At 35.5% G+C, this 21,660-nt stretch overlaps 1 protein-coding gene across 3 annotated transcripts in view; it reads right to left on the minus strand.

The window, feature by feature from the left end:
- Hibch (3-hydroxyisobutyryl-CoA hydrolase) overlaps positions 1–21,660 on the minus strand; it is a 168,350-nt gene that overhangs the window by 104,915 nt on the left and 41,775 nt on the right. For all 3 annotated transcript variants that reach the window (XM_090403240.1, XM_090403241.1, XM_090403243.1), the window contains exon 5: positions 15,621–15,705. In XM_090403240.1, the coding sequence (XP_090259366.1) occupies positions 15,621–15,705 (85 nt within the window). The remainder of the gene's footprint in view (positions 1–15,620; positions 15,706–21,660) is intronic.

Here is a 21,660-nt window from a genome sequence, read left to right on the forward strand (position 1 = left end):
ACGAATAACTGGACAATGAGACATTTTTGTGCATATGAATAACAGTATAGAACCTCCTGTAAGACCATAGTCTTATAGGAGGTTCTACTGAGAAAGAAATTTTTTTTTTCTCATTAGAGAAGGAGGCAACTGACAGCAAGGAAAAGTTATTCCTTGTTGGAAATCTCTATAGCAAAATAGAAAACACACATTATACAGGGCAATACATAGTCTACATTTAAGTAATACTACTAAAAATAACTTAATCATTAAAATTTTTGCTCATGTGTTAAAGGCATATTTAGTACAGAAATGGAACAACACAATATCGAAAGGGAAATTCTAAAAATATGCCACAACAGATTTAATAAAGTAACAAAATGTTCAACAAATTCTTAACTACATAAAAATAATAATAATATATATATCTAAAATTAAATAAGCAAAATTGGGAAAGTACCTGCCATAAAGGGGATAAATGTAGACCATCAGATCTATTTAGGTTTGGACAATGGAGTAATGCTTCTGAGTTATTCCAGAGGACTCTGCACTTAGCATGCTGAACATGTTAAGCACAGAGTTCTCATGGTATGTTCAGCAAGGCTGTTCAAGATGCTTGATGTAAGCTTTATGTTCCTCACAACAGACAAATGCAGATCTTCTAGACTGTTCCAAATAAACAAGCAAAAAAAGCAAAGCAACTGGTAGATACTTGAAAAATTTGAAATACTTGAGAAGTTGAAAAATTAAATGGAGAAGCTTTTCTTTTGGTGAAGAGAGAGAGAAAGGGTAGAGATTTTTTTAAGAGGACAAAATTCCAATAGATATAGAGTCTTTAAACATTTTGACAATCTCATCTTGTCTTCCTTTTTCCTTCTTTTACCTTGCGGCATCGAGGGATTATTAATCAATGGACCTCAACCGTTCACAGGATAAGCTGGTCAGCCCTACGCCCCGGTGTATCCTATGTGCATAGTGGTGTTGAGTTCTCAAGGCCAGTTTGCCTGCTTTGTGGGATGAAAAACCCCAGATAAGCTGGGAAGAAAACCTTACTGTCTAAGACAAGCTAACTTGGCTATGGCTGAGAAAGATAGCCACTTGGCTAACCGCACGGACACATTTTGACAATATATTCAGATATGCATTTACATAAGAGAGTGGAATATGAGTTTGGTAGCAGTTGAAAGACTCCAATGAAACCATTTTGCAAAAGGCTGATCTGATGTAATGCAATTCATTATATACTAGGTCATCTGTAGTGGTTGTTTTCTTCTTTTAAAAAGCATCTTTTTTCTACATCAGAAGAAGAACTATTCTAAACTGCAAAAATTTCACAGACATATTCGTACCAAAGTTTGTAAGTCTGGAAGAAATATTTGCTGGAGAGACACTGAAGTATTCCATAAAGTAGGTAGTGTGTGAGAAAGAGGACTTCTCAACAATCATCATCGGTATTTTAGTAAGTTTATTCTGAATGATGAAATATCCACAGTACATAACAAATTCAGAAAGTTTAACAATATTAGATGGATGTTGAAAGCTTTTTCACTTGGTTATGCATTAAATTAATGATACCAAGACATTATATTCCTGTTTGATTCTTTATCCAAGTGTTTGCAAGTGAAGTATCTAAGTATCTTCACAACTATGCTATTGTATATATACAAGGCCAATGAGAGAGGGGTGTTGAGTAGTTACTGAAATCAATTGATTTCAGAGAGAGTCGAGGAATTATTGATGCCAGTTCAGATGGATATCAGTCATGGTGGTATTTATAGAAGATGCATGCAGTAGAAGCAGAATGCCAGTCTGAGAGTGGATCGAATGAATTTGTGAGAGATGGTGTCATTAATCAGCCTAATTGTTCTCTTCTGTATTGAGTTGAATATTTTTAGGGAGCTCCTATGGGAACTACACAAATGTGAGAACAGTATTCAATGGGTATATTTGTATAGAATTAATAGCTGTTCAGAAGTAAAGCAGTGTTTGAGCAAAAGAGAAATTTATTTATTTTTTTAATGCTATGAAAGCCATAATTGTAATGTGCTTATCCCAAAAGAGGTTTGATGATACAGTAATCCCAAGAAGGAATGTTTGGGGGAGCATTCACCAGGGTCAACAATGCAAGAATTAGAGAAGTAAGGTTGGTGTTATCTGAGTGTGTGTGTGTGTGAGAGAGAGAGAGAGAGAGAGAGAGAGAGAGAGAGAGAGAGAGAGAGAGAGAGAGAGATGCACCAGAATCATCTGAGTGTAAAAGCAGTGGGAGCAGTGATTGAAGAAGTTTCAGCCAATGGCTCTGGCAAGAGACCAGAAGTCATTTTGCCATGATTCAAGTTTCCTACCTTTTTAGCTCTTCCAAAATCCATTTTGGATGAGAAGATAATTTTCTTTGTAGTCATTTTGTGATGAAATATAAAAATCTATAAACAAAAATGGGGTATTGGATGAAAGCCAGTTACGATATGTATGTTCGATTCTTCATTGTAAATCACTGGTATAACTTTTGGAGAACCAGGTTTGGTTATGGCCTGGGAATTTACAAAATGAAATGGAGAATAAATGTTTCTACCTACCTATGATGATTATTTTGGTGACACATTCAGTGCATAAGTTTGGGTGAGAAGGCAGGAAACAATATCCTGACCAAAGAAATGAAACATAAAAGTTTCAAAGATCTCATATTCGGCATTTTTATAATGCCAAACAATATGCCAGTGTGAGTGTTTGTGTGCATGTTGCTCCATGGGGAAGAGATCAGTACTAGATTATGGTCTGATCTACACAAAAGATAAGTATAGGTAAAGATAATTATAAGAAGAGCCTATAGCAAAAGATTTTGCTATAGCTCTTCTGCCTTTAATGTGTGGGAGAATTATAAACAAAAGTAACATTCAGAGCACACTAAGAAGGGATCACTAGTTCTTTGGAGAGTGGTTAGGGTTATCTGGTATTTGGTTACATGATGTCATTAGTGACAGCAAATATCTCAGCATCTCAACCTGCCTGATCTGTGTAGTTGGAAAAGGAAAGCAAGTTGGTGCTGTTAACATTAAAATCCCCAAGGAAGATGGTAGTGAGAGGGAAGAGACTGGGCTCCACCCTCTCCTCCTCTAGCCAATTTGTATACAGAGTATTCTAAAACATGCTCTTGATAATGCCATTCTCACACCTATCTGGCTAAGATACATAGATGTGTTCTTTATTTGGACATGGCTCGGACATGTTACTGTTTTATCCTCCACCTCAACAGCCAGCATTCCAGAATCCAGTTCCTCATGGAGGGAAAAAAAAAAGAAGGAGGAGGAAATAAAAATACTCCAATGTTTCTACACACTCTAATTGCAAGATATTCTAATTTCACTCTTTCTTTGTTTACAGAAAATTACCCACACAGGCAGATAGATACACATCATTCCCTACCTCTGAATGATACGATATTATAAAATCCCATGTTAACATATTCACCAAACTCTGTTCCAACTAAGCTTCCCTCACAACTAAATTTTTCTTTAATTGTCATACCTTTCTGTCAGTGGCTACAATGTCATAAAGATTAAGAAAATAGTTGTTCCTTACATAACCTCACATCTCTCTCCACATACAGATTATTGGAATGCTATTACTAGTCCTATATACAGGAACCTAAGAAAAATTACCAGAACTTAAAGGAATATATTCTTTGCATCTCTGCAAGAAACATAATCCCTATAATCCACTTTGTATAAAAATGATACAGGAAATAATTTGAAGGGAGATATTCAGTTGTTGCTCATGATGCACAGTTAGGTAGGGTAATTGTTAATCAAGTGATGTAGGAGCTTGCAGGATGATTTATATAAGATGATAGTATGGGCAAAACATCATGGATGTCAATTTAATATGGAAAATGTAAAGTAAATGGATAAAATATGGGACATTTTGGGATAAAAAGATTTCAAGCTACGTACCACATTGGGGGTAGAAATAAAATTGAAGTTCTTCCTATAATAGATTTTAGGCCAAGTGGCCTGTTCCAGTCTCATGCCAATGCTTTCTTGGTTTTCCAACTTCTCTTTTTCCATTTATTTATATATATATATATATATATATATATATATATTTGTTATAGATTTCAAGTTTAGAAGGTATATTGGGTAGCTCACAGGAGCACTTTTAATGAAGATTATACTAACAAGCAAAGATAAGGGAGTTATAATTTCTCTTTACAAAGCTGTGATATGACCACATCTGGATTACTGTGCTCAGGTCTGGTCACCTGGGTTTCTTGGGGATGAGGAAGTGGTGGAGAGGATCCAGAGGTGAGTGACCAAGATGGTGAATGGTTTGTGAAGTGTTCTCTAGGAGGATAGACTGAGGGTTTCTAGGTTGTAAAAGTTGGTTGCCAGGCAAAAAAGAAGAGGAGATATGATAAATACACTTTTACTTCAAAGGATTTTAAAGCATTAATGCAGAGGAAATATTTCAGTACTTGGCTAGAGGGGGCAGGAGAAGAGGTCATCCTTGGAAAGTGGATACAAATGTGGTTAGCAAGCATGTGAGGGTTAGATTATTTTTCTTGGAGAGTGGTGAATAAATGTACTGGCAGAGTCAGCTGTGAGTGCTTTCTTTAAATCTGTTAATGGATTTAAAGAGAGATATGATAGACATTGTGTGGATAGTTTGGGTCTCCCACAATGAATCTTCAAACTCCATGGAGATGCCCATGCAATAATAATAATAACAATAATAATATGTATATTACATAATTCATTTTAAAACTTACAAAACTCAAGTTCTCTCAAAATGAATTATATTGTAATTTGTTTATATATTGACAAATATAGACAAATTACAATTATATTATAATTTGTTGGAGAGTAAAGAGAGCTTTATTACAGATATGTGAAAGATATCTGATCTTCTTAATGTGTTGGTAATTTTTGGAGCATTGTTGAACATGTGAAACTTTGATAAGCCTTTTCATCTGTAAATCTCCAGAAATGAAGTTTTCTCAACACTGAAGGAAGGGAGAAAGCTCTATAGCAACAGCACAGCAGATATTTTCCTATAAACTGTACAACTTGGATTTGGTTCATAGAAGTATGCTTTCGAGCTTTACTGAAAGCATGAGGAGGTTATGACTGAAGTTATATTTCCCATGTGATTGCATTGACAATTAACAGGGCATTTACAAGTTTATCGAAACATGCAAAAAACAGCATGCAGTAAACCAAATTTTTGATACATAAAAATATGATTGCTACTGAAAGTCACTCCCAACTGCAGAAATGGGATGCAATAGTATGCACACTGATGTCATGTCAGCCAATTAACAAAAACTATTTTTTGCTCCAACGTTTGGGAATTGTCATCACTTGAAGATCAAGGTATTTCTTGAATGCAATATCTCAATCACTTGAGGAAGTAGATCAAGGTACTTCCTGAATGCAATATCACAATCTCAAGAATTTAAGGAGATTTTTGTTCAGATCACAGAAAAGCAAGTAATGTGTACTAATATCTTAGAGGAGTACTCCGTAAAACTTTTTACATTTAGAGTGAATCAATAATCCAAACAGATTTAGCTAGCCTGGTTGGCGAGTGGTTAGTGTACTGATCTCCAACCAACAGGTCACGGGTTGGAATTCTGCTGGGGGAATGGATGTTTGTGATTGTCTTTAGGTGGGAGATGAATTTCATCAGTAGGTGTGAGTCCTCCCCCACCCCATTTAGGGCTTCCTGAATATGTACAAGGTGGTATCAAAATGTTTCGAGAGTAGTTTTGTAACACGCCAACAGATGGTAACACAAGGCTGCATGCACAGTCACAGGGAGCGCCGACCTTCATAAATCAGTGTGCCAAAAGACATCGTCCTGTGTACATCGGGAGCTGTGCAACTGGTGCTATTCTGACCATGTGCATTACCATGTCTGCGATCTCATCATGGACAGCAAATTAGAACAAAGAGCAAACATGAAATTCTGCATGAAACTGGACAAATCTGCCACAGAGATGTTTGACATGATTCGGCAAGTTTACGGCGATGCTGCAATGAGTTGTTTGAGGTGTTTTTAGTGGCATGTGAGCTTCAAGAGCAGAAGAACATCACTGGAAGATGATGAGAGATCAGGAAGACCTTCGACGAGCTCAACCCCTGAAAATGTCGAAATCATTTGGCAACTTGTGCATGAGGATCGTCGAAGAACACTCCACAACATTGCTGCCATTGTCAGTGTGTCACATGGAACAGTCCAGGCAATCCTCACATGTGATTTGAACATGCGCTGTGTTGCTGCCAAGAACTCCGGCAGCGTGCCGTGGATGACCCATCCTTCATGTCGAGGATCATTACCGGTGACGAAACTTGGGTGTATGGGTACGACCCTGAGATGAAGCAACAGTCTTCACAGTGGAAGAGCCCATCATCTTCATGACTGAAAAATGAGAGGCAGGTCCGCAGCTCGACCAAGTGCATGCCCATCGTCTTTTTCGACATTCGCAGCATTATGCATCGAGAATTCGTCCCCCAGGGGCCAGACTGTCAATAGCGAGTTCTACTGCCAGGTTTTAAGGCATCTGAGGGAGGACATTCGGCAAAAGCAACCGGATCTGTGGCATGCGAAAAACTGGATGCTCCACAATGACAATGCACCCTGTCACCGAGCTCTCCTCACACGCAAGTTTCTCGCAGGAAACAACATGATCTCACTTCCGCACCCACCCTACTCACCAGATTTGGCTCCTGTGGACTTCACCCTCTTCCTGAAGATGAAGATCCAGCTCAAAGGTTTTGACACCACTGTTGAGATCTAGCGCGAATCGCAGAAGGTGCTTGACACATTCCAGAAGTGGCTTCGAAAAGAAAACTTCCAGGACACATTCCAGAAGTGGCAGGAACGCTGTATTGCTATGCAAGGAGACTATTTTGAAGGTGATAGTGTGTAAACATAGATAAAGTAATTTCTCGTAAACAGACCTAGTCTCAAAACCTTTTGATACCACCTTGTAAAAATTAAAAAAATTACAAAATAATATTATAAAATTGATAAAAATGAGGGAAAAAAAATCCTCAGCCAATTCATGGTACAAAATGTACTAAAGGTTTACTAATAAACCTTTCATGGGTGGGATCCAACATAAAAAAAAATTTCGATTTAAAAAAAGGAAGACAAGATAAGGCAAACTGCAGGACGGTTTGTAGCATGTAAAACAACATGAAGTAAATCAAATTTTTGATACAAAAAACTGTGATTGCTATTGAAATTCATTCCCAACTGCAGAACTGGGATACAATAAAGTGTGTACATGGATGTCATGTCAGCCAATTAAAGAAATGAAAGATAAAAATGAGATGAGATGGGAGTTTGTCATTGATAGCGTTAGTATTACCAAAGGAAAGGCAATATTTTTCTTATGAAATTGTGACCAGGGATGAAAGCATGGTTTATCATTATGATCCCAAAATAAAAATCAGTCTATGGAATATTACCATCCTACTTTACTGAGGGCAAAAGAGTTAAAACACAATCTTCTGCCAGAAAGTGCATGCTGACAATCTTTTGGGATAGCAAAGGTGTTATTCAGCAAGACTGAAAGGAACAATGATATATTTGTAACACTACATGAAGATCTTGAGAAAACTCAAACAATAAACGAAATGTATTCATGCTGTGGAACAGCCATTGCTTTTTCATCATGACAACTCAAGGCCACATAGGAGTATGTTTACTTCAATGGATAGTGAAGAGAGGATTTGAAGTTGTGCAACATCTTCCCTACAGCCTAGACTTGACTCCATGAAATCAGATTGCTCATTTCCTAAATCAAAAGCACAGCTGTAAGGTATCCAATCTGAAAATGATGAATAGGTTAAAGAAGAACAAGTTTTTAAAAACTGTGATATAAAACCACAAGTTTCATACGACAGTTTTGAAAAACTTGTTGCACAGCAGAGAAAATGTAATGAAAGGAAGGGAAATTATTTTCCATACACACTATTTCTCAACACAAAGAACATTCAAACTATGCTTTTTTATTTATTTAAAAAAAATAAATAAATAAATAAAAAAGAGGTATGTTAGTGAAATAAATAATTTCACTGCCAAACCTCTTTTGCATGGTGAGCTATCGCAATAGAGGTATTACTTTCTGAATTCCTAATGTAAATCTTAACATTTTCTTTTAAATTAAGTTGAAAAGACTTGAATCTGAGTTCTGCATAAGAGACAAAAATCTTTATAAGGGCTTTTCAACTGAGGGTGAGTTACCTGTTCTCATAAGGAGGTAGTAAGACTCGAGAAACTCATGTTTTTCATCTTGCAAAACAGGTAAACCATATTGTGTGTCCAGAAGGACACACAATTTAGAAATGTTATACTGGCTTTGCAGCCTTACTGCTTCAATCATAATTCCAAAATAATAAGTAACTTTCAAATTAATCTTGATTTGTCCATCTCCAAATATGTGCATTTAGTTTTTTTGAATTCATTTACATTGTGGTATTCCAAAGGGACTTTTTCCTGCTATTCTCATCAAACATTTGTTTTTACTAAATTTGCTCTTGCATTCTTTTAAGTATTCATACTACTTTAGATCAGTTCTACTTGCATATTTTTTTCTAATATTTTCATTTATAAGATTCTGCTGCTAATACCTAATATTACCTAATATCCTTCTAATTTTCCTCAGAACTGTCATATATGTAGTCTTCAGTCCCTGATCAACTATTTTATTTCTAATCTAACTCTTTGATCCATAAGTTCAAACTGGTTTTAACATGGTCTCATATACTACAGTCCATCAAAAAATGTATATACACTTCAGCAAAAGAAAAACCTGTATAAAAATTGTAATACTAAATTTATACAGACATCAAGGGATGAATATAAGTTACCTTTGACTTCTACAATTATAAGAGGTGCTCAAAGTGGTTACCATTAGCGTCCAGACACTTATTATTATGGCAAACTACTGCTTGGGCAACATTGGCCAAAGTGTCTAGTGGGATTGCTGTGCATGCCGTTTCAATTTCTTTCCATAGAAAACCAGTGTAGCTGGTTTTCTATGATACACTACATCCTTTAGAGTCCCCCATAGGTAGAAGTCCAAGGGTGTTAAATCAGGAGTATGTGGGGGGAACTCAAATGCACCTCTTCATCCTATCTGTTGTCCCTACAAATTCTCATTGAGGTAAGTTCTCATGTCTTGGTAGTGTGCCATCTTGTTGGAAGATTGGTCTCGGTACCATGGGTCTCAAACTTATTATGAATACAACAGTTCATGCAAACCAAGGGTAATCTGATTGCGGAATTTAACGATCCGAAGTGGGTGACAGACTTTGCCTTTGTGACGACATCTCATTGCACATGAATGACCTAAATATGCGGCTACAATCCAAAGATCAACTAGTGCACACTCTGTTTGATTAAAGCTTTTGTTGCCAAGCTCAAACTTTGGGAGGTGCAACTTGCAAAAAAAAGACTTAACTCATTTTCAGCTTCTCGCTGAGTCCAACTGTTCGTCTCTTGATGAATACGCTACAAAATTTGCTGTGTTGCGAAGTGAGTTTGAAGAGAGATTTAGTTCGAAGACTATTTTCGTAGTCTTCTTTAGATTTATTTTCAATGCCATTCAGTGTCAATGTTGCCAAAATGCCAGGCTCAGTACAAATGGAGCTGTTTGAACACCAAAGCAACTCTTCTTTGAGAGAAAAATTATTCAATGTGCCCTTACTTACATTTTACAAAGACTACATTTCTGAGGACGCATTCCCTGATCTTCGTGGCATGCTTTGAAGATGTGCGCTTTGTTAGGAAGCACATACTTATGTGAGCAGTTCTTCTCCAGAATGAAACACGTGAAGTCCAAGACAAGAATTCAAATTATGAACCAACATCTCGAGAATACTCTGCGCATAGCAACTTCCAACATTGATGCCAACATCGACAAGCTGGTCAAGGAAAAACATTGCCAAGTTGCCCATTGTCATTGTAAAAAATTAATGTTTTCTTCATTAAATTATCTTTTTTCAAGTATTGATTATATTTGCTTATCATGAACCTGACTCCTACCTACGCTCTTAAAGCTGTTTGTTTATTTTTATAGGATTTTATGCAAAGTATCAAATGCACAGTGTTCCTTGTGAATCTGGAAAGCATCTTACAATTCTAAAAACTGCAGTATAGCTTAGTGGCCCGCAGGCTTCACTGAAATTTTAATGTGGCCTGCACTGTCTGAAAGGTTGAAGACCCCTGATGTATAGTATAATATAGTATGCTGAGAAATGATTATTGCAAGCCTCCTTATGAGGCATGAATAACTTGTCAAATGTTTTACATGTAAGAATTTGGGTTCATTGTAATTTGTTCCAGACTATTATTCCAGTAATAATAATGAATTTTAGTTAACATTACAGAAAGTCAGTCATAATATGCATTTTTTGGATGGAAGACATCAGCTTAGTTTTGTTTTGAAATGTTATACAGAGAACAAATTTACAAGTAAAAAAAAAAAAAAGCATTGTTTCAAAAAATGAAGTTATTAACTGAAGACAATGCATTTTGTCCATCCACAGGAAATAAAATACATAGAGAAAGATTTTGCTACTTGAAAAAAAGTTTCTGTATTTATAGGATATATTCGATCCAAGGAATTTTGCATTGATAGTAAAGCTTGAGTGATAGACCCATTTAAAAAGACAATTTGAACTTAGCTAATGAATAATTATATTGTTTACTTGATAATTACATCTTGTCATATTATTCACCTAAACTTTGGAATATTTGTTAGTTATATTTCTTTGGAAATTGGAAACCAGCAGAGAAAGTCCTCATTCATTTTCTAATGAATGAGGGCTTAATACAGAATTTAAATCCATTCAGCTACACAGTGAGCATAGGATATATGTAATGTTCCTTAGTGCAAGGTATATATTTATTAGGAATTAAGATTGTTATAAATTGTTACAATTTTTCCATGATCATTCCTATCAATTATATACAAAACATACACTGTTTTCCAGTTGAAAGGGTATGGTACATAGTAATGGTCACTATCTGTAGTTGCTGCAACGATTGCAAATGATGAGATATTTTGGTAATGGAAGTCATAACTAGCAATGAATCAACTGACAGTTCCATAGATATACAATTATTATTACTTTTTTTTATGGGTTAGGCAGGGCACACTGTCTGAGAAATTGCTGCATTAATTTCACAGAAGCATGGGAAGTTAAAGAAAACACTGCAAGATAAGGGACATCTATAAGAATAACCTTCAGGGATTTTTCCAACTTGATGAGGAATAAAGAAAAGAGTACACTCAGGTCTCATTTTATGCATATCTTTTTGCATAACTTATGTACCATTGTACATAATGAACAGTGTGTTGCAGCACATTCTGGTGTAACATGTAAGCAGTGAGTGTCTGTGAAGTTTAATTTTGCATGCGAGTAAGTGTTTGTCTTTTCATTATTGAAAGTCTAAATTTTGCTAATTTTTATTTTAAAGATTTAATTTGGTCTAATGGAGAAAAAAAAGCACCAAAGAAAAGCAATTTCTTTGGAAATGAAAATCGCAATTTTAGATAGCTTTGCAAAAGGAGAGGGATCTATGGCAATTGGTAAACATTTTAATTTAGGCAAATCTACTATAAGAGCAATTAAAAAGAATGAAGTCGCAATAAGAAAATCTGTCATTTCTGGCACAAAACTAAGTGCCAAATTATCATCGTGCTCAAGAGATGCTTTATTAGAAAAAAAGGAACGAGCGCTTGTAATTTGGATTGAAGAATTAACTCAAAGAAAAATTCCTATAGGTCGTTATTTAATTAAACGAAAAGCTCCTCGGTTTTATGAACAGATGAAGCAATTGGAGCCATCTACTTCCGCTTCTCAGGCTGATAAAAAATTTTCGGCTAGCAAAGGATGGTTAACAAGGTTTTTAAAAAGGAATGCACTTCATAACGTGAAGATTACAGGCGAGGTTGCAGCAATAGATAAAGAAGCAGCCAAAAATTTTCAAGAGAAGTTAACCACAATTATTGAAGACAGTGGATATTGTCCTGATCAAGTGTTTAACACTGACGAAACAGGATTGTTTTGGAAGAAAATGCCTAGTCGAACTTACATCACAAAGTCTGAGAAAAAAGCGAGTGGGTTTAAAGCAAGCAAAGATCGAGTAATGTTGTTACTCTGTAGCAATGCATCACGAGATCGAATGTTGAATCCCTCCTTGTAAATCGATCTCTAAGACCATGTGCTCTAAAAGACAAAGATCTAAAACAGATGCCAGTACATTGGATGACTAATACAAAGGCCTGGGTAACAATTGCTGTATTTACTGAATGGTTCAATAATTGCTTTGTACCAGAAGTGGAAACATATATGAAGCAAAAAACTCTCGATTTTAAAGTTTATTAATTGTTGATAATGCACCAAGTCATCCGCATTTAGAACATCCAAATGTGCAGGTAATGTTTTTTCAATACAAGTATTATTCAGCCATTGGATCAAGGCATAATTGCTACTTTTAAAAAATATTACGTTAAGCACACTTTCAATTTATATTGGATAAACTAGAAAATAAATCATTAACAGTAACTGACATTTGGAAAAATTTTCTATTTTGGACTGCTTAAATCATGTTGCATCTGCTATCGCTGAAATAAGACCACAAACTTTAAATGCCTGCTGAAAAGCAGCTTGGCATGGATGTGTTGAACAGTGCAACATCTACATTATCAGTTGAAATCATTACTTTGGCACAGGAAATCGGCAGAGAAGGTTTTGATACATTTGGCCAGAATGATGTAGATGAATTGCTTGTGGATAATGCCTTAAGCGATGATGATGATATTATTGGATATCGATTAACTTTAGATATCGTCAGAGATCATCCAGAAAATGATAGTGAAGCGGAAGAAAAACCTGTCCCCTTCACTGCAAATATAATTCAAGAAGGTCTTGAACTGTGCAATAAATTGGAAAATCATTTCTTGTTAATGACACAAATTCTGAATGAGCCTTTAAATTCCAATGTGAGCTGAAGAACTGTATATGTCTGGATATCGCGAGCTGTATAAAAATTAGTAAAATCATCATCACAAAATTTAATCACTGATTATATTGTCAGAAGAAAGAAATCAGCACAGAACGAGGGTGAAGCAAATTCTGTTTGTGAAGAACCATTGCCTTTACCATACAGATCTAATGCACTGACTATTTCTTCTGGTGATGAAAGTGATTTTGCACCAGTTCGCAAACGTTGCCGAATATTGTCTAATAGCGACGATAATTCTGATGACAAAATGTAAAAAAAAAAAAATTGTTACTTTTCAATAACATTAAATGAATAAAGTTTTGAAACAAACTTAGGCATTCTTATTTTTCTGAATTTTTATAAACTCTTTTATGCGATTTTAATTATTGCTTCGGTTTTATGTGGTTTTAGAAAATAATGGAACATATCTCTAATTTTTCAGCATAAGTTAGGTCTTTTTGTGCGATTTTCTGTGGAATGTATCTACCCACATAAAAAGAGACCCGACTGTACTTTATATAAATATTGTATAATTCACATTTATTTTAAAGCAAGCTGATTTTTGGTCCTGAAAGCATGCATGCATGTATGTTGAGAAAAGAGTGATGACAGAAACATTCTATAGATGGATAGAGACAGATATAAGATAATGGTGTGATTTTACACACTACTGTCTTGGTCAAAACACCCAAAGCATCAATCATTCTCAAGAAATTCATTATGAAAAATATTCCACTATAACGAACTACATATTTTTTGTCCTATGAGTTCACAAAGTAATGTTGTTGTTGTTAGGTTCCATTGAGTCATTTTCAACTTCTGGTGATTCTATGAACATATGCTCTCCATCCAGATCTGTCCCTGGCCATATCTTTCAGAATTTCCAGGTGCATTCCAGTTGCTTCTTTAACTCCATCCAGCCATCTGATTTTTTGGTCTTCCTCTTCTCCTGTTTCCATCAACTTTAGCAAACATCATCTTCTTCTCCAGACTGTCATTTGCTCATAATAATATGTCCAAAGTATAATTTTTGCTTGATGATCATAGCTTTGAGCGAGCAATCTGGCTTTATTCTGTCTATTACTGATTTGCTTTGCAGTCCATGGTATTCTTAGTAACCGTCTCCAAACCCATAATTCAAATGCATCTATCTTCCTTCTTTCACTCTTTCTCAGGGTCCCACTTTCACAATTCTGATTTTTGTTGTGAGGCTAATATCTTTATCTTTAAAGATCTAGCTTAAATTTCATTGCTTTCCTTCCGAGTAATAATCTTCTAACTTCTTCAGTACAATACCCATCTTTATCAATTCAGGATCCTAGGAGCACAAAATTGTTAACTACTTCCATTTTCAACCCATCTACTTCAAAATCATTAAGTTCACATGTTGCCATAACTTTTGTCTTTTTGAGGTTAAGTTTAAGCACTATTTAGCACTTTCTTTTTAACTTTCATCATAAGTTCCTTCAAATCTTCTTTGCATTCTGTGGACAAGGTGGTATCATCTACATACCTTAATAAAGATTCATTAGAAGGATAATGAAATGCTCTGGGACTCCCAATGTTCTTAACACATTCCACAGTTTCACATGATCTACAGAGACGAAAGCCTTTCTATAGTCAAGGAAATAAAGGTAGACATTGTTCCCCTGCCTTTTCATCTGGCATTTCTCTCTTCATGAATGGCTCCAGTCTTTTCTGAATGATCTTAAGTAAGACTTTACTTGTATGAGAAATCATTTCATAGTTCTGTAATTTTCATACTCTCTTGCATCACCTTTCATCAATAAAGGTATATAAACTGATTTTTTCCATTCCCTAGGTCATGTAGTTGTGATCCAAATTCATTGACATAGAGCTGTTAAAATTTTAACTGCCTCTTCTCCTAGGGCTCTGAGCAGTTCAAAAGGTATTCCATCCCCTCCTGGTGCTTTCTTACCGGAAAGCTGTTGCAGTGCCCACCTCACTTCACTCTCCAGTGGTACTGGCTACTGTGTATAATCCTGTTCTTCAAATTTCTCAGTAATTCTGGAGACCTTTCTGTAAAGGGCTTCTGTACACTCTTTCCATCTTTCTTTGATGTCTGCAGCTTCTGTGAGATATCCTTTGTGATTACTTTTCAATATTTTCACCTTGATGCTGAACTTCCCTGTCAGTTCCCTTATCTTTCTGAAAAGATCTCTTGTTTTTCCTTTCTTGTTTTGGTCTTCTGTTTGTTGGCATTCCTGGTTAAAGTATTTTTCCTCGTCTCTTCTGGCTTGTCATTGAAACTCTGCATTCAAATGCCATACTTCCTGCAAATTTCCTGTGGCCTTCATTTTCCTCCTTTCCTGAGCAGTTTTGATGGTACCTTCTGAAGCCATTTAGGCTTCTTCTTCTTACAAACTCTCACTATAGTTGATTGCAGCAAGTTCAGTTCCCATTCTGATTATAGTATTAATGTTTTTTTTTTTTTTTTTTTTTTTTTGCAAGAGGATTTCAGTACTAATAATATCTGGGATGACTTTTCCTAAATCATTTACAGAGATTTCCTTCTTATATATAAAAAGCACACATATAAAAATAATGCATTTCCAGATTTCAAGCATTTAAATATATATATCATAATATATGTTTCAACTTACAGACAATATCACCTCCAGCACAAAATGCTTTTTCTCCACTTCCTTTCACAAGCACCATATCAATTTCTGGGTCTGTGTCCCATGCCTAAAATTGCAAACAAACATGAGTTTAGATACTACTTAATTAGAGATCTAATTTTGGCTATATCTGAGATCATGAATAGTATTTCTACATAAATACAAAATAATCTTACAAAGCACTTAGTAAGAATTAAGGGATGAGTTTAAAAATTAAAAGCAAACATTTATATTGCTTTAAGAGACATGAACAATAAGGCAATAAAAAAGTTAATAGTGTTCCTCAAAGGAGCAAACAATTTTAAAAGAGAAGAGAATCATAACAGTACATTCATTTCAGTAAAATTATGGAGACTACAACTGTGTTAGGAATAATTACTTTAATTTTCTGACCCTTCATATTGAGGTCATCATCTGGAGCACACACACACACAAAGACAAGCTATATTACATTTCAAATAACATGCCAAAGTGACAATGATCTAATCAACCATTATTCTACTGGACTGACCTCTAGTGAAAAAAAAACTACATCAAATCTATATTCTATTTATAACATCATCACAGAACAAATTCATATATATAGTTTTAATACAACTGGTGGCCTAATCCATAATTTAATATGAGTATTGTTATATTAGTTAAGCTCCTAGATTACTAACATTCCTAATTATATTTAACTCTTAGACCAAAAGGTTATGTGGAGAGAATACGTGTCATCCATATTCTTGGGATTTTTAGACCATCATTATTGTTAAGATTAGGGCGATTGATAAGAATTTCAAAGGCCTCCATAAATTTATGCTCATACCACGTTTTGGTGTGATGTACACAACAGGTGCCTTTCCAGTCAATTCTATGTAGAGTATTCAGGGCATTATCAGAAAACCAGATTTACCGTAGTTGTTAAATTTAATGTGCTGTTTATGTTCCTATTTTCTGACAGGAATTTCACCTATAAAAGGCAAATTACAGGTGCAATGAATACAGTATAATCTAGGGTGGACCAGTGTATCCTTGGATGAGTTGAATAAGTTCTTCAATTTTGCAGGAGGTTTAAAGATACTTTAAGGTTGTATTTCTGTAGTATTCTGTTTATTTTGTCTGATATCCCTTTAATGTATGGAATGGCTACAGTTTTATTGTAATCTAGTTAATTTTTGTTTTTAAGTGAAGAATTTTGTTGATAGTATTTTGGCTGCAGCCATTTTTCAGGAAGGTATTGTTGATAACTTTTAATTCATCTTTAAGTGCTTGTTCACTGGAGCCCCATTTTTTAGTGAGAGTTAATGACACCTAGTTTTTGGGTTTAGTGCTGGTAGATGTTCATGTGTATATATTGGCCAGTACATGTGAGCTTCCTGTAACCAGCTAACGAAAAACTGCTAGAAGGAAGATGTGTGACAAATGTATCTAGAAAAGGAAGTGTGTTCTGACTTTCAATCTCAATTGTATGCATTTGTGTTGTTTGTTTAGGTGGCTGAAGCAAGTGGCTAATGTCTGGTGGCCATGAGACCAGAAAGTAAAAACATCATCAACATATCTAAGCCAAACTTTGGGTTTTAAAGTAAAGGAATCTAGAGCACATTGCTCAAAAGCTTCCATATAAGAGTCAGCAATTGAGGAGCATAATGGTGAGTCCATGGCTGTGCCTTCTTTTTGTAGGAAGAAAGTGTTCTCCCACACAAAACAGCCAGAACATAGTGTATATATGCAAAGAGTGCTGTGATATCTGGCAGGAATTTGTCCTATATGAAGAACTGTGTCATTGATTGGGACAATCATGTGAAAAGGACAGAGACATCAAAACTGACTAATAAATCACTTTTTTCTAGTGTGATGTCTTTAATTTTGTTTATAAAGTGTTGCGTGTTTTTATGCACAATCACAGTACATTGTCTATATCCTTTACAAGTGAAGATGAATTATTCCATCATCATCAAATTCCTGACATATACCCTCAAGGGGTGTACAGGATATGATAGTACTACATGAAAAATTTACATCATTACTAACTTCCTATCTACAATTTTCCTCCAAATCAGTCTGTTACTTGTCAAGATCCCAACTTTATCAGATCTTATATTTCTATCGTCTAAGGCATTTTGTACCATATCAATCCACCTATATCTTGGTCTTCCTCTGGGTCGTTTTCCTGCCAACCTGGCAGAGAACACTTGCTTTGCTAATCTTTCCTCGCCCACCAGAGCTAATCTCAGGTGGTAAGTGACCATACCACCTGAGATTAGCTCTGCTAACCCATTCCTGGATGCTGATAATGTCTAGTTCTCTCCCAATATCCTCGTTTTTAATATGATATTGCCATTGATGCCATCTGTTCACGTCTCTAATCTTTCTCAGGACTCTCATATCTGCGGTCTCTAGTCTTAGGTTAAGTGTTTTGCTTCTGACCCAGCTCTCAGATCCATAAGTTAAAACTGGTTTGAACACTGTCTTGTATACAGCTAATTTAGTGTTCTGACTAATTTTTCTTTTATTCCATATGAATTTATTCAATTTACTTCCTACCATACCAGCTTTGTTGATTCTGTTGCCTATTTCCATATTTAATTTACCATCTTCACTAAAAATCTTGCCTAAGTAGCTGAAATGTTTTACTTGTTCCACAGGTTGGTTCTCCATTCAAAACATAGTTGATATTTTCAATGATTCTACCTATTTTCATTGTTTTTGTCTTTTTATTGCTGACCTTCATATCATATCTATTACAACACTTATTCAATTTAGTCAGGGAAACTTGCAAACTTGTAGCGGATTTATTTAGAAGTATAACAATGTCCGCATAAAGCAAAGGGCATACATTAACATCTCCAATTCTGATATCATGTTTAATACCACTTTCCTTCATAATGCAATCTATATAGATAATGAATAACAGAGAGGATAATGTACATCCTTCTCTCACATCAGATTTAACATTAAACCATCTTCCTATACTTCCTTCAATTCTAACTGCTGACTTACAATTCAAATAAAGACTAAGTATGGCTTGATATAATGCCCCATTGACACCATATAACTGAATCCAGCTTGTTCTTCACCAAGCTTTTCTTCCACAATTTTTCTCAACTGTTTCTCAAGTATCTTGCATAAATCTTACCAGGAACACTCAGTAGGGAAATACCTCTGTAATTCTCACATTCAGTTTTATTTCCCTTTTTATATATGGGTACTATGAGAGCTCTACTTCAATTATCGGGAATTTGTCCCTCTCTCCAAAGCCTTCTGAACTATGCAGTGCAGCCACTGTAAGACTTTTATACCACCATACTTCGCCATTTCTGGTTGAATATCATCTATTCCTGCTGCCTTTCCACATTTCAAGCCTTTGATGGCTTTTTCTACTTCAAGTATGGATATTTATTCCTTACTCTACGCCTGTTGAGTGTTTTTTTACCTCTGTGCTGTCATCACTGCTTGTTTCATTTTGCAGTTTTTCAAAGTAATTACTCCATACTTCAAGGATATCTTTTTCTTCTGTTTTCATATCACCTTTATCATCTCTAATTCCTTTTATAGCACTCTTTCCTCCATTTCTGAGCTTCTTCAACAACCTCCAGAATATCTTGCCACTGTCTTGATATTTATTTTCTATGTTCTTGCCAAAGTCCTTCCATGACTTTTGTTTAGCTAGTTTTACACACTGTTTAGCATTCTTACATTTGTCTCTGTATTCTCTAAGAACACAAGCTGACTTATTTGCCAGGAATTTATGATATGCTTTCTTCTTTTCCTTCACTGCTTCTTTAACTACCTGTGTCAACCATGGAGTTCTGATTTTTCTATCCTTGCAGACAACCTCACCACATACCAGTCTGGCAGAATCAATCAGGGTTTTCTTCAAGGTTTGCCACTTAATCTCCAAAGTTTGGTTCCTGTTCTCAAACTCTTTCATTTTTTTTTCAATAATCTTTGTGTATTTTAGTCTACAGTTCACATCTGAGAGCTGCTCAACTTTTATTTGCTTTAAAACTTTCTTACTGCCCAAATCACTCTACTTGAGACTGCCTGCCATTCAAGAAGATTAGCCTCGTATTTAGTGTTGAATACTATGGCTACTCCTTCTTTTCCTTGATTGTCATTGCCTGAATATAACATTTTGTATTTATTGCTCAGAAAGATCTCACCAGTTTGTGTCTTTTTTGTTTCAGTCACCCGTATTATGTCGATCTAGTACTTATCTAATTCCTCAGCTAGCTCCATTTCTTTGCCATTCAGGCTTCTTATGTTGAAAGTACCGATCTTTAACTCTGATGATGTTGAGTTGAGGTGTGTTTTCAGATTTGTTCCAGTAGCTGACTTTTCGCTCTTCACCCTGGCAAAAACAACGGAGGGCCTTGTTTAATCGGGCGACGCCCCAGACAGCATGAAATTTTGTCATGTTGTACCATCATTTTGTATTTTGGTTTAAGCCAATAAGAATACAATTTGGTCGGATAAATCCCAAATTTCCAGCCTCCTCGTTCGTACAGTATCCAAGTAGATACCCAACAGGGTGCACCATGAGAAGGTGAGGATTGGACATTAGGTCAGAAGCCCTGGTCGGTTCTCTGCATTCCTTTTTAGGCTATGTGGAGGTCTCCTCTCAGTTATATAGCTTTGACCCTTAAGCACCCCCTTTAGTTTAAATTCTTCAAAGTTTAAATACTTAAACTGAACGTGTAGGATTTTGTTCCAATCATGGAAACTTTTTGTTCTACTACAAGCATATCAGCTATCTAATTATTTCTGTATAATTTAATTGCATCAATGGTTAAATAGAAACATAAATTCATTTACATAAAATTATGTTGAGTAGAACTTCTATGAAAAACTTGAGTGGAAATTCTTAGTCATTAAAAGATATTTTTAACTTAAAGGGTTTTTATTATTAGTATAATGCCTACTATTTTATGATATTTGTCTTAATGGTTACACTTTAACAAATATTGGTGGAAGATAAACAAAAAAAGAATAAATAAAAATTAAAAAAAAGCTCAGAGGGAAATCCTTCATTTCATTTCAATAGTCTCCAGAACATTTTGTTACCTTTCCGAGATATTTCTTCTATATTTTTGTTGACGTCTTCCCATGACTTTTGTTTAGCTACTTTTACACATAGCTTAGCTCACATTTTTCTTTGTATTCTTTTAGGATATCTGCAGAACCATGCCGAATGCCACAGACACACCACAAAATGGAGATGTATGCTTTTTTAAGACAGACAATTATAACCCAGAAGCACCCAAAGAACTATGTACACCAGTAAAACAGTACATAGCCTATTAAAACAATACATGGTGCTATTGTTTTAACAAGCCCAAAAGAAAGCAAAGGAATGATTATTGCCCGATGTGGAAAAATGAAAGCAGAAGTACCTGTAACAAAATACATAGTGAAATGTATCTGTAAGACAATCGTTGAAGCGAGTTGGTGTGGGTGAAATGATCTATCAGTGAAACTGTCCATGACTAGACAGCATCAAGAATTTTAGGGAGGTTTTGGATGAACTATTCCAATGTGTGAACAGTATTCTAAGGATGGGATGAAAAGTAGCATCTTGAGCACTTGTGATGTGTTTATGCTAGTAGAAGCTAAAGGCAAATGCCATTCTAAGGAGCAAGATCTCATCCTCTTTGGTAATTTTTGTATTACTGAGAGTAAAGGTAGGTGAGTTTAGAGATTTCTTTTGTGAGAGTGACCAGGTTATACTCATCAAGTTAAAGGATGACATGGAGATCAGTGTTCAAGCCACTTGTTACAGGCAGTCTTGAGGTCTGAGATATCTGAGCACTGCATGGTTTGTCAAACAAGTAGGATGAATGGAGTGTACTATCATCAGTAAAGCTGTAGATAGGATTACTGCTGATTTAGAGTAGAGCAGTTATGTATAGAAGAAGGAGGTAGGTGAAAGAGCCATAACCCAAAACACTCCTGCATTGGCGGAGAAAGCTCAAAGGGTGAGAGCCATCCTTCTGACACACCATGACACACAATAATTGGGTAGCATGTAGACCAAAGA

Source organism: Typopeltis vanoorti, chromosome 13 (assembly GCF_054136105.1).
Source record: "Typopeltis vanoorti isolate ZY-2024b chromosome 13, IOZ_Tvanoo_1.0, whole genome shotgun sequence".
In the NCBI taxonomy this organism is placed as follows: domain Eukaryota; kingdom Metazoa; phylum Arthropoda; class Arachnida; order Uropygi; family Thelyphonidae; genus Typopeltis; species Typopeltis vanoorti.